At 43.0% G+C, this 14,964-nt stretch overlaps 1 protein-coding gene across 1 annotated transcript in view; it reads right to left on the minus strand.

Moving 5' to 3' along the window:
• The window catches only part of APMAP (adipocyte plasma membrane associated protein), a 54,147-nt gene extending 48,815 nt beyond the window's left edge, over positions 1-5,332 (minus strand). Inside the window, exon 1 of the mRNA XM_058286784.2 lies at positions 5,051-5,332. Coding sequence (XP_058142767.1) covers positions 5,051-5,142 — 92 coding nt within the window. The 5' untranslated portion in view covers positions 5,143-5,332. The remainder of the gene's footprint in view (positions 1-5,050) is intronic.
• Between the last annotated feature and the right edge of the window lie 9,632 nt (positions 5,333-14,964).

Here is a 14,964-nt window from a genome sequence, read left to right on the forward strand (position 1 = left end):
CTCAAACTGCCATTCCAGAGGCTGGGGTACTCTTTAACCCAAATTATTTTCTTTAAATTAAAAGTCAAAATAGCCAAAGTCCTTCAACATAATGGAAGCAACAAAACACATCTATACAGGAAAGCGGGCTTGCTTTTAAATACAATGGGAGGTTAGGCTTTTGGTAGTATGGTTCCTTAAAAAGCAGAATCCCAAAGAGTTACATACACCCCTTTGTCTTGGTAAAGATGCATGAACAGTGAGAACTGCGCACAAGGCACCTGCACAGATCATTTTGGTACAGAATGCTTCCTGGCCTTGAGAGGAGGATGATGAAATTGCTGGCCTGCACAGAGGAGCAGTCCCGGGAGGGCAGCTGCATTGTGCAATCTTCCCCATGCCAACTGCTGACACTCACAAGAATTTAACAACCTGACCAAAGTGTCACTTGAATTTCTCCTTGCCTAACACGACTCTTTTCATTTGTCTCAGATCCCTATGTTGTTTTGTTAACTCTCCTTTACCACACTTACGCTTGCATTTTTTTAATCTTAATTTGGTAACCTGATTCAGAGCTTGTGACATCCTGCTTAAATATCTGCTTGCCCCTTCACACAATGGCAAAAGGCTCGATTATGCCTGAACAAAAAGCCCAGTCAGGACTGAAAGCAATGGTGCTTAGGACTAAAGAGTCTGCCGAAGCCCGTGGACTCTGACCAAGATCCACATCCCCACCCTCGCCAGGGATCTGCCACAATACCCTCTTATGCTCACAAGTGGTAGGTCCCTGGACACCTACATTAAGATGACCCAGGCAGCTGTAAACACACAGGTCCTTGGGCCCCAGTCCCTAGACTCTGATGTGGAGGGTCCAGAAAGGGCTTGGGAATGCTCTTCTTTTCATGCTCCCTGGCTGTTCCAAATGTGAAGTGGATACTACTGACCTTGTCCAGATCCCTCCCCAGGGAAAGAAGTCCATCCATCACTCCCTGGCAGATCATCATTCGGCCTCTACTGGGAAATTCTGTCATCAAGTTTTAGAAACAGAGCTTAAAGCCAAACAAAACACCTTGGGCAGTGCTGTCCAATAGAACTTTCTGGGATTAGGGAAGTGTTCTAAATTGTGCTGGTCCATACAGTAGCCAGCAGCCTCATGTAGCTGCCAAGCACCGGAAATGGGATGAGTGCAAGTGAGGAACTGTATTTTTAATTTTAGTTCATGTTAATTTATTTAAATTGAAATAGCTACATGTGGCAAGTGGCTACCATGTGGGACAGCACAGCCATGGAACATTTTATATTCTTTCCTACAACCAGTCTCTATCTCATTCTAGGCCATGAGAATATTGTAGCAGGTGAAATCAAGACGCTGCCCTCTGTGCCTTCTAGCATTAATAAGCAGAGACCAGACCATCACAAACATAATGAATAAAAATACAGCAGGGTAGAGGGCAGAGTGACAGGAGTGCCAGTCATAGGCAGGGGACAGAGCAGAGGACTTCTGAGGAGACCTCAGTGAAGCTGGAGCAAGCATAATCCAGGCAGAGGAAGCATAGTAGCACAGTTAGGACTTGCATGAGCAAAGGACAAATGCCCAGAGGAGTTGGGTTTAACTTGAGGCCTCCATCTCTCTACCATGACCATAGAGGCAGAAGAGTTCAAAGAGCAACTGGGAGGTTGAGGCAGAGTGAGAGAGGAAGCCACTGGAAGAGAGGTTGGGCCAGGGGCAGACCCCACAGCCAGGGAAGCCACTGCTCACATGCACTCTGAATGTCCACAGAGGACTAGAAGTCCATCTCCCCATAGAGCCCTGCCTTCTTGGGCCACCTCATGCTTATGCTCAGTTCTGCCCCCGAGGTCAGCAGACTCTAATCCTCCCTGACAGCATTCCCAGAGCTGACGTCCACCATCATCGCACAGCCCCCACAACTCTCCAGCCTCCAGGAAGCATCCCTGTCTTGTGTGAGTGCCTCAGATGGTGGGGATTGCAGAACATTCTCTCTCCTGGTTTGTCAAAGTCTCCCACAAAACTAAAGCAAAGCTCTAGTATACACCACAAACTGCCATTCCACAAAAGGGCATTAGTTGCCAAAACCGAAAAATAAGGAGAATGCACATAAAAATCTGGATTTCCAATTTCCCTTGAAAAAGCAGTAAGTCTGGCCCTCTGAAACCCCAATGCTGCAGGGCCACAGGCTCCTCAGGTGGTACCATGCTCCATTTCTCTCCAGTGCCCACATGTCTATAGGGCTCTGTCAGAGCCAAACAATGTAATGTGGGTGCAACTCTAAGATCAAGCCGAACACAGAAAGCATTCAGCAAATTGCAGTAGCAGAATAACTACTGGTAGCAGCTGCCACTCCCTGTACTACCCCTCTGCCTGCTTCCCTGGCAGCATTTGAGTCTGTGACAGAGAGGTGCAGAACTGGGGAGGAGAGCATGTGTGGACTCCAGGACCCATGCTCTGGGCACAAAAAATACAGCCCAAGGTTCATTAACTTTTTGGCAGGCCCATCTCACTGGTGGTTCCTGCAAACTGGCAGTCAACTACAATTCTCCTGCCTTTCCCCGACATATGCCTCCCTCTGATCTTTTGTACCTACATTACACTAAGTACAGGACAAGACATTTATCCCTATTGAACCTCACTGACAAAATATTGCATTCCCATCAGAATTTCCTTCCCAACCTGTGCTGACACATCCAGGGGAGCTGGCAACTTACTCCCCAGGGTCAATCTGGGTAATCAACTTGTTTGCCCCAATCTCTTGGAATAGCCCGGAGCTATGCTTGCTCTCCTTATGGACATCTATACCCTGAAATTTCATGCAGTCTCTAAGGGCAAGTGAGCAATCAGGCTGATGCAATAGGATTTGACAATCATTGTTGGTTCAGCTACAATTTACAAAACCCTCTGTAGACTCACCAAATCCAACCCTTTCTGTACCTGCAACCTCAGAGTCTTGAGTCATGGACTGAAGTACCAAAGGACAGATGCAGCAAGATCAAAACTGACCTGTGATTCGTTAGTCCTAAACTGGGTGACTAGCAACCACAGGAAAGAGCCAGAGAGCCAGACAGCTTGAGACTGTCAAACAGCAACAAACCTAGTCTTTTTAAGTGATTGCACCTTGAACTGCTCACATTCCTTTAAACTGGGGCTCCTAGGCCCTATGTGTCATCATTTTATCACTGAACAAAATGAGGAAACAGTTAAGAGAGTCATTTGAAAACACACAGCAGGGCTGGGAAGAAAACAGTGGGTTCCTGAGTGCCCAGGTAGTGCCTATCTGTTTCCGCACACTGCCTCCCTCACCATCAGTCTTAAAAGGGAAAAAGGAAAAGGGACCTAATAGAGACTTTTTAAAATTAGTCTAAAATCCTTTAGAAGTTTATTGAAAAAGCAGCTGTTAAGTTTTCAATGTATTTACTCTTCACTCCTAAACCACTATTTACTCTTTCCAGACAGAGTTGTGTTCCAAAATAGAATGAAGAGTTTCACAGTGTACAATTAGTCTGCCAAGATAGTTTCTAAGGCATCTGGGGAAATGGATGCCTAATGATAATAATTATAAGCTGGAACTGGTATGGGAAAGTGCTTATCTCCTCTATATTCCACCCTGAATAAAAGGATTTAACAACCAAATTCTCCATTATAGTTCAGATACAGAAATTCAAGAGCTTTGACATAAAATCTTATTTCCAAAGCCATAATTTTTAACATATACTTTTCAGTCCTTGTCCAGCTACCAATTCTATCCCTTTGTCATTAGAAAGAAATTTTAATTTCTTTTATTCAATTACTCTGTAACTTTATATAAACTACATCCCTCACACAGACTTCAATGACTTCCTCAGAAAAGCAGAACTAATACCACCTTTCACGCCCAGGGTCAGAAGACCTTTTAAGGTATTGCCCGGTGTCCTTTCTACTGTTAAGTTCATTGTCCTCCTTTTGTTTTGTTCATCTACTAACATATCTTTCAAGGCTTCCTAAAGTGTATTCCACAGTTGTCATGTTTCTGCTTCCTTCAAATTCCTTTGTTTCACCCAATATATGCAAGACTTTCATGCTTTCCTTATATGAAACCCTCAATTTTTAAGGTAATCAAGAAGATAATCAGAACTACTAGAAATGACGAAAAAGGAAATGGAAAAAAAGGAGAATTGCGAAAGAAATATAAGAAAAACAGCTCTAAGATTTTAATAATAAATGTAGAAATAAAGACGAATGACAGAAACTCACTTTGAAAGAGGATCCTTACAGATATATACAAGGCATCAAAGAAATAAGAAGAGAAGTAGGGAACACAGGAAAATAAGAACAATGTTCATGGACAGGCAAGTTAAGAAGGTGACTTTGGGACATCCAATTTACCCTGCCGTTAAGGAAGAAATCCACAGTGAAACTTAAAAAAAAAAAAAAAAAAAACCCTAGTTTCCTATGCTTCTCTAAGGTCCGACCAGGAAAAACCTGGAAGCCCAAATTCTCACGAAAATTTAAAAGTAGGAAGGGTGGAAGGAAAAGGGCCTAACAATGTCACTTTTGTTCTCTTCTCAGGTGCAGACAACCAGGTGTAGACTCTAGCTCTTGGGCTTGATCTCAAGGAGGTTCGCGATAGTATTTTCGGGCAGGGCCGCGAGCCAGGTGGCTCTCCAGATGGCTCAGGTAAGCCAGCAGGAAGGATGGCGCCAGGAGCTCATAGGGCGAGCAAGCCAGCGCTCCAGTGAATGGGGAGAGAACGAGGGGCAGGAAGGGGCTGAGCTGTGTAAGGCGGTCTAAGGCCCCCGAAAGCCAGTAATAACGCTGCGATGCGATGCGATGCGGCGCGGGAGGAACGAAAGACCGCAGGTCAGGCAGGTGCATCCGCCTTGTCCAAGCTTGTTCCCTCCTTGGTAAAAGAGTTTGCTGTGGAGACTTAAATGACAGAGTACGCAACGCGTCTGCCCGCATCTACCCGGGCGCTGTCCCTGCCGTCAGGGTTGAGGGGGAAGATCGCTTCGCCACCCCCCGGCGGAGCCCTATCCTCCCGGCCGCATCCCAACCCCGGGGTCAGCGGGCCCGGCTCACCTGCCGTCCTTAGCCTCCGGGGCCTGGCCATCGTCCGTGACCACCTGCGGCCGCAGGGGCCGGCGCTGTCGCAGCCCGTCCGCCTCGCTCATGGTGCAGATGCCGCCGCCGCCACTCTCCCTGACCACCAGCGGGAACTGAACCACGCAGTCCCTAACCCAGCCAGCGCCGCCCTCGACTCTGCCCCGCCCAGGCCCTCCCCCCGGCGCCCGCACCGCCCAGGACTCCGCACTGTCCTAGGGCCCGCCCCATGGCGCGCAGAAATGACGTACACCCAGCGACCAATCCGCAGCGCCGGCACCGCCCCTTCCGGCCTCTGAGAGTTGCGCCCTAGTCTTACCGGCAAATTCGACCAGGCCATACCTCGGGTCAGCTGGCGTGAGAAGGGGAGCTGGTTAGGGTTGGAGAGGCGTGGGTCTGGGAACTGTGTTCCGAGTGACCCTCGAAGCCAAGAATGCCAAGGGCCCTGCCCCTATGCTTAACGTTTTCCTTTTATTTTCTTTCTGATGGAAAGACAATAATAATCATGAACATCGGCAGTGCTTACTAAGTGATAAAGAGAGGCTTTCATGCAGGCAGCGCCAGTGAGTGTAGCAGCCCACAGTCACTTAAAAAATTGTGTACTTTTCCCAACTGATCCAGCTAAAGAGAAAACTTAAGCTAGAAAAGGTTTTCCCTTCCTTTAAGTCAGATGTTAAGTATTAACATCTTCACGTGAAAGTTATAGTCGACAGTTTATACACAGGTTAATTTAGAAGTAAAAGAAACTATCACTAATAAATAACTTTTAAGAAAGCATGAAGCAAAAATCATTAAGTTATTTAATGAGCTACGACTGGGAAATGATGGTGAACAAACCACAGACAAGGTCTTTTTCTAGCTTTAGATCAGATCATCATAAAAATAAATGTAAAATTTGAAATATAATTGCTTTGAAGCTGGGAGGCACTGGAGTTGAATGGGATTGGGGGAGGGGGCAGGAAGTAGTGGAGAGGAGGATTTCCAGGCAGAGGAAACCTAGTCCTGTTGCTAGTGCCACTATAATCTCAGAGAAAGGCATGTTAAAGTATATATTATTGAAGCTGACTAGTAAGATAGGGAATCAATAGATGGATCTGGAACCTGGTGAGAAGTCCATGTGGACATCAAAAACCCCAAGATGGCTACTGGAAGACCCCCCTCCCCAAGATTCTACTGTTCAGAACAAGATTTCCTCCAGAAGCCAGGAAAAGCCCCGGATATTCCCCAAGGACTTTTCCATTGAACATTTCTGGAGAATTGATGGGTGGGGCAATCAATCAAAACAGTAAACAGCTGGTACTCCTCCTCTGCCATTAGCAAAGGGATAGAATAGTTCAAAAAGCAAGTACAGATTCCTGTAATGGCTGCTTCCAGGAAGGCGGTGTCATGTGGAACTTCCTAACCTCAACATCCGGAGCTCCAAGGAAGGGAGTATTTCAAGTCAGATAGAATTGTATATCTCTATACCCCAATTCTTCTTTGGAATCTTCAGCCTTCAAGATCCCAGCATCATGACATCAATTTCAACACAATTGTTGATAGTCCTCATTGCACTGCTTTTGGTGCTGCCTATTGTTGAAGCAGTAGAAGCCGGAGATGGAATTGCTGTCTTGTTAGGTGTGATTCTCAGCATTACAGACATTTGTGCTTGTTTGGGGGTATACGCCCGAAAGAGAAATGAACAAGTGTGACTTGGAAGGGCCTCCTAAATCAAACCTCATCCTGAGAACTTTTATGCTATTGAGGTTAAAGCTAGGCTTTAGAATCTGAAAGTTCCCATGAAACAGACAGTAAATGAGGTGTTAATTTCACATTCCTAAATGTTTCCCTATAAATAAGAACAAATTGATGTATGTTACATAGTGAATAATGTTTTCTTCACATCAAAGAAAGCACTGGAAAAAAGGAGACTATAATTTGTATTTGCAGGTTGAAAAGGAGATCAAGTAAATAATATGATTGAAGTTTGCATAAATAATCCATAGTTTCAGAAGCTCCAAAAGCTCACAAAATAGTAAAAGGAAGCTCTTGCTTAGAATCCTAGGAAATTGCCATTGTTCACTAGTCACTGCCTCCTGAATTGTTGAAGAGTCTTTTCTCCATATTTTAAATAGATTTTTGTTTTCTCATCCCCAAAGTTAATAGTGTACTTAGATAAAATTAGTCAAAAAATGGAAACCTTTATTTCTTTGAGGGAAAAACTTAGAAAAATGTATACAGTGCATTTAATATTGCAATGAAGAAAAAGATTTAAGGTAAAAAAAATACTTTATATTGAACACTGAAATGGAGAAAAGATTAATGTAAAAAAATGTATATTGATCAACCAACTAACATCCTTCACTGAGAAGTACTATATTAAATATAAATTCATTATGTTGTAAGCTAAAAAAAAAAAAAAAAAGAAGCAGGCACAAGGCCTGAAATTGCTCTCTCCCCTTTTGACCCAGATTCTGGCTGCCTTCTCCCCCCACATGGACCAACACACAAGTAAAACCTGGGCATTTATAAGCTATAATGGGGAATTGCAGTCTGTAAATCAGCCCTTTTTATCACTTTTCATCCCCTTCCTCTTCACCTGGGACCCATGATCTGTTATTTTCTCCCATTTCTCTTCCCTCCCTACCTGAATAAATTACTGACCTAACTTACGTGATGTGCTCTTGAAATTCATTTCTGCAGCATCGTCAAGAATCTAGACAAAATCCGGTAACTTTATGGTATTAATGATACCTGGAAAATGTCCCTATTGAAGTTTCCTCACTTAAGCAGCTCTGAAAATTCTAAAACTAATTGAACTGGTTTCTATTAATCTAATTTTATAAGTTTACTCTTTGTACTTAGTTCCCTGAAGGATATTAACCAGACCTTCTCAGTTTTGCTTACAGGAATAAGATAATGGCTCAAATCAAAACCAGACACAATGGTATCATTCTGTAACTTTTCTCAGAGACAAAAACTTGATATCCTTGAGTGGTTGGCTGAGAAAGGAGCCATGAAGGCCTTGCACCTGCACAACTATATCTAAACTGGTTTATTAGCAGCTGAAATCAAAGACATGTTGAACATGCTGAGACAATACAGGACAGAAATTGCATGTACCCTCCTCACAAGACTCCTGGCATCACTTGTTTCTCTTCTCCCTGACCCCTCTCCCTTTGCCTATAAAAACCTAGGTCCCACGGTCACTGGTTTGGGGAAGATTCCCCCAGTTCCTTGCACTCGCGATAAATCACCTCACTAAAAGACGTATTTGTCCTTTGTAGTTACAGGATCAGGCAGGCTCTTCTATTGGAAATAGCCATCCTTACAATAACATTAAATGCAATGAATGTCTCATGATGATGGACGAGATTGTTGCTATGGGGGGAGGAGTGGGGTGAGGGGGGTGGGGGGGTATATGGGGACCTCATATTTTTTTAATGTAATTTTAAATAAAAACAAAAAAAAGTGAATTTCCTTATTGCACATGGAGGCTCTCCTGAGGCAAACTTGCTGTTGCCTTTTTCAACGCTAGATGGCACTAAAATGTCACATGGATGTTTCATATGCACAGAGTCAAAGAACCAGCGTGAAAGAAATGGAACATTCTTATATAAATATAGTTCTGTAGTGACCCCAGATTATACTTCAGGCTTGGCAACATTTTAATTCATTCAGCGTTATGAAATATAGCCCAAATAGATATAAATTAACAAGCCCTTTATGATCTGGCCCCATCCCACCTGTCTGAATTATCCATGCCCCAAATCCCATGTTCCAGACACTCAGAATTGCTTTCCATTTCCAATTCCAAGGTTCCCTGCCTTTCTTTATATTATTCCTTCCACCTTCACTTTACCAAGGCCTTTTTTTTTAATCATTCAGGGCCCACTTCAGATATCGTTGTTGAAAAGCTCCCTAATTTCTCCAGCAAAACATCTACCCCTTTGTTTCCAAGGCACTTTGAACATGCCTCAACTGTAGCTCTTAGCCCACTGCATTAGAGTTATTTGTATTCTATGCCTGTTGTTAAAGTCATGACTGGAAATAGCCAGGAACACTTTGTAGTTAAGATGATGATAATAATAATGATAATGATAATAATAATAATAATAATAAAGTTAGGTGTACTGAACTGACCTGTGAGGTTCCTCAAGACAGAAGTTAGAGAAATGTACTCATGGGGCTTGGGGGCCAGGAGTTAGTCATAGGATGGTCTTGACAGTGACTAGTCTAGACAGGGCCTGGTTTAGAGACTCTCTAGGAGAGTCTCTAGAGTGGTCTTATCTCTAAAATACATGAGTCCAAAAAGAATTACTGAGAAATCAGCTTGGAAGTCTTATCTTGAGCACACAGGCCTGAATAAACTGTTGTTAAAATGGTCTGAGCTATCATTTGTATGGCATGACACAGTTTTATGCTGGTATTATAAAGTCTGCCTACTTGTGGTGTGTTTCAATTCTGAGACCCCCACTGCACCTCCCAGCCTGGATGTCAGTCAGATTGATGTTCACTTTCTCATCATACCTAAACCAGGTTTTGGCAGGGGACATGATACCGCTGTGTTTGGTTAGTCCATATTTGTCAATCTCAACACTACCGACATTTTGGGCTGCCCTCCGCATGTCAGTTGTTTAGAAACATCCCTGACTTTCACCCTGACAGCAATACCTTACTTTGACCACCAATGTCTCCAGACATTTCTAAATGTCCCCTAGGAAGTAAAATTTCTCCTAGTTGAGAATCATTGGGTTCGGCCAACCAGATCCCACCCCTGGAACTGGAGAGGAGGCCACTTCCACTGAAACATTAGCTTACATGGAAGGCATTTACCTCTATAAAATCTGGGTTCTGCCAACAAGGAAGAAGAGGAAATGATGCTGGATTGACAGCCAACTGCCTGCCTTGCAGCTAGAACTAGAAACCGATCCTATTTCCATCCAGTTCCCATATGTTTTAGTTTGCTAAAGGCTGCTGGGAGCAATATGCCATAAATAGGTTGGCTTTTACAATGGGAATTTATTAGGTTAAAGATTACAGTTCTGCGGGTCATGAAAGTATCTAAATCAAGGCATCATCAGAGAAGCCTTCTCACTGAGCTATAGCTGTGGGCAATCAGGCACATGGTGAGCACGACGGTGGCCTTGACTCATCTGTCCCCTCTCCTCCAGGCCTCAGCTGCTTTTAGCTTCTGTCTAAAGTGGCTTCCTCTCAGTTTCTGGTTCCTGGGACCTCTCATCTTCTGGGTTCCTCTCCATCTCTCAGTTTATAAATAAACTCCATTTATAAAAGACTCCAATAAGAGGATTAAGACCTACCCTGGGCCATGCCCTGCTGAAATGATCTAATCAAAAGGATGATCCCTTAAAAATATTTGAAAACCATGTGTCTAATAAAAGTTTACTATCCAGAATTTATAAATAAATTCTACAACTCAACAATAAAAAGACAAACAACCCAATTTGAGAAATGGGCAAAAGATTTGAATAGACATTTCTCCAAAGAGAATATTCAAATGTCTAAAAAGCACACACAAGTATGTTCAACATCACCAGCTATTAGGGAAATGCAAAGCAAAACCACAGTGAGACATTTCACACCCACTAGAATGGTCACAGTTTTTAAAAATTGCAAGTGATGGAGAGGATGTAGAGAAATAGGAATGCTCTTTTATTGCTGGTTGGATTGTAAAATGGTGCCTCCACTGAGGAACACTGTTTGGTAGTTCCTCAGGAAACTGAGTAGAGAAATATCATATGACCCAGCAATCCCACTACTAGGTATATTCCCAGAGGAATTGAAAGCAGGGTCTTGAACAGATATTTGCACACCAATGTTCATAGTAGCATCATTTACAATTGCCAAAAGATGGAAGCAATCAAGTGTCCGTCAAATGATGAATGGATAAACAAAATGTGGTGTAATATACAATGGAATATATTCAGCTGTAAAAAGGAATGAAGTCCTGAAGCATGTGCAACATGAATGATCCTTGAGGATATTATGCTGAGTGAAATAAGGCAAATATAAAAGGAAAAAGTATTATGTGATCTCACTGACATGAACTAATTACAATAAACAAACGCATAGAGACACAGAATCTAGAATATAGGTTACCAGGGGATAGATTGGGATACAGAATCTATTGCTGATGCTTAATTAGTACAGAATTTCCATTTATGCTGATTGGAAATGGATGGTGGTGATGGTAGCACATTATTGTGAGTGTAATTAACAGCCCTGAACTATGTATGAGAATGTGGTTGAAAGGGGAAGTTCTGGGTCATGCTTGTTACTAAAATGAAAGTCAGAAGATACAACACAGGACTGTATAACAGAGTGAACTCTGTTGTGGATGATGGACTGGGGTTAATACCATAGGTATAAGATTCTTCTTTCATGAATTATAATAAATATAAAACACTATTACAAGTTGTTTATAATAGGGTGGTATATGGGAGAAAATACACCTAATTTAAACTGTGGACTATAGTTAATAATACTATTTCTGTACTATTTCATCAATTGTAACAAAGGTATCACATTAATAGAAGTATCAACAATAGGGGAGTATATAGGAATATTGTATTTTCTACATGAATTTTCTGTAAACCTACTTCTTAATTTAAAAAATAATTTAAAATATTATGCAAAATGAAAGAAAACAGATACAATGTACTACATATTATATGATTCCATTTATATAAAATGTAAACATAAATCTATAGAGATAGAAATAGATTAGTGGTTATGTAGGACTGTAGAAGGATAGAGAGTTTTAGAGGTGACTGCTAAAGGGTATGGGGTTTTTCTTTCTGGAGTAATGAAAATGTTCTAAAATTGATTGTGTGGTGAATGTACAACTCTGTGCTAATGCTAAAAGTCGTTAATTATACACTTTGGATTGATTGTATGGTATGTGAATATAACTCAATAAAACTACTTTTAAAAAAGGATGGTCCCTTAACTGAATCTAGTCAAAAGGTCCCATCTACAATAGGTTTACACACACAGGAATAGATTAGCTTTAAGGAAAGGATTTTCTGGAGTCCACAAAAAACTTAAACCAGCACATCACACCATGCTGTTTTAATTCCTCCCATAGATATCTCCTGAAAGCCTTCTAGGAATACTCAGCTAAGTGCTGTGACAAAAAAAAAAAAAAAAAAAAAAAAAAGGTGTAATCAGGTGGGTCAACCTGCAGGGGACTTATCATCTGGGAGGGAAGATAAGAAGCATAATTACCGCTATAAAACAGTGCCACAGAAGAACCACGAAGTACTTCGGAATCAGGAGGAAGAACAAGTCTCACCAGTGGGAGCAATCAGAGAAGGCATCTTGAGGAAGTGGCCTGTGAATCAGGCCTTGGATAAAATCACAATGGGTCAGGTTGGGGGACAGCAAAGGACAAGAAAGGTTCACAGGGAAGGGGGGTGTGGGGGGGAGTGTCTCCTGGGATTGGTAAACAAAGGTATAATGATCAGAGGTAGACTTCATGGTTATTGAGTCTTCAAGGAAGAACAGTCTGAAAGGGGCAAAGAAGAGCAAGAAGTAGGCTGAGCCCTCCTCCTGCCCAGGGGTCCAGAGAGCAGAGAAAGAATGGCACACTTGAAAAAGAGTTTCCAGGTAGTTGCTGTGTCGTGATGGAAAACTCTGGTTTCAGTTAACGTGGGACAGTGAGAGTGTAAATTTAGAGAAAGTCAAATAGCTTGTGCGCAGTAGGAAAATGTCTTAGACAACTCATTTGGTTTTAGGAAACAGACATCCACAAAAGGCAGCTGAAGATAAGGTAGGGGCTAAGGATTTATTAGGAGGGTACAGACCTTACAAGACCTGGAAAGAAAAAAAGTTATACTCCACCTCCCTGGTGCCTCATGGTGCTCATCTCTGCATCTCTTCCAGGCTTCCAGGGCAAACCCTGTAGTCTGGCTGGCCTCCTTTTTTGCTGCCCTCCTACTCTGATCCTGGGAAAGATAAACCTTTCCAGCTACTGTTGTAGCTTAGGTGGCTCCAGGCAAGGTTCTGGCTGTGAGATAAAAGCAGGAATCTACTGGGGCCTTCTAGGGAGGCTTTCCTGATAGAACAGACAGATGTGATTGGCACTGTCTCCTCCCCACCTCCTCCTTCCTGCCCTGGGTCTGAGAGTAATGCTTGGAGCTGCAGCCACTGCAATTTATGACCACAGGAAGACTCCTTGTGGTCTAAAAGAAAACATGCTGAAAAGAGGAAAGCCTAACTTCTTGATAGTATCATTGAGCTGCTGACCCCCTGCCAGCACCCACCATCCTCTGAGCTTCTGGTTGCATGAAAAAAAGAATCCCCTTTGCATTTAAGCCCCTGCCAGTTGAGCAGATTGAGCTCACATCTTATTGCACCCTTGATATGCCAGCTGTCTCTGGTTGGACATGTCCGTGGAAGAAAATTTTCACCTCAAGCTCTTCATGACTTCCCATTCCCTAGTGCCCTACAATATTGAATGAAGTCTGTTTGTCCCAACTCCAAATTCCTGGACTGAGAATCTGATGTTTCCATGTTAGATGGCCAAACCCAGTCTGACCATCTGTGGCAGAGGACAAGAGCCTATGACTTACCGTCCACTCAGCAGGCACCAAACTGGAGATAGACATGAGCCAGGCAGGACTAGAACACTGGATGTCAGGCATTCAATAGCAGACAGTAAGCACAGAACAGGACGAAGAGATGAAGAAAGGAGAAAAGAGACTAAAAGCACATGGAGGCACAAAAGAAAGAACTGAGCCTACAGAAAGTAGGAAAAATTATATGAATAAGTTATATTTATATGAATAAGTTAAAAGATTATTGCTGTGGAAGGGAAAAGGTTTTATGGTGGATCTGGGGAAATACTGTATATTGTATATATGAATTTTGGTGATCTAAGACTCTTCTGAAGCTGACATTATGTTGGGATTCACTTTACGGGAAGTTTTGGATCACAGAGTGGTTCAACAATGGCAGCGGAGGAATACTGATATGAGATGTTATTGACAGGATATATATGGTTGACAGGGAGTTATACAGGGCATATGCCCAGGGTATATGGTAATGTCTATATATACTCATAGTGGAAACAATTAAAAACAACAGCTGGGGGGGTACTGGGCTCCTGGCCGGGGGGTCACTGTTGTGGGCCCTGGGAGAGCAGCGGCAATCCTCCAGGTGCAACGGCAAAAACCAGGAAGGAAGGAGGGCCCAACAGTGGGCTCTTGATACTAATGACTACACTTTTGAGCCTATGCACCTGCAACAAGAACAAGGCCTAGAGTAGCATTGTGCCTGGGGGTTTCCTCCTGACAGCCTTCATGTTACTCAAATGTGGCCACTCTCACAGCCAAACTCAGCGTGTAGATGTGATGCATTCCCCCCAGCGTGGGACACGACACCCGGGGATGAGCCTCCCTGGCACCGAGGGATCACTACCACATACCAGCTGAAGAAGCAACTAGAAAATGACCTTGAATTAAAGATTCAATGCGGAACAGCAGAATATACCTATCTACATATAATAACATGACTTCGGGAAGTGGTTTGACCTAATGTAAGGGGGAAATGGAAAGGAGAAATGAGATTATAAGGCTGTGAGTCTCTAAAAAAGAGTCTGGAGGTTGTCAGAAGGAATACCCCTATGTACAACTGAACAGAGTCTAAGAGACAGATAAGGTAGATACAACCCCAGGTATTGGTTCTTTTGAGGGATAAAGAGACCCACGGGTTCTATGGTCATGGCAGAAGGGGTTCACTGCCATGACAGATGGCCCTTCTTTGGAGCTGGTGTTTCTGCGTGATGCAAATGGACTCAGAGGGGATCTCTTTTCACAAGACTTGCATGCTACTTTATTGGAATTGTAGTTGGTGCTGGGTTTAAGATATATGTAGGGGATTTGAATCTCTGG

This window comes from Dasypus novemcinctus, chromosome 24, assembly GCF_030445035.2.
Source record: "Dasypus novemcinctus isolate mDasNov1 chromosome 24, mDasNov1.1.hap2, whole genome shotgun sequence".
Classification (NCBI taxonomy): Eukaryota; Metazoa; Chordata; class Mammalia; order Cingulata; family Dasypodidae; genus Dasypus; species Dasypus novemcinctus.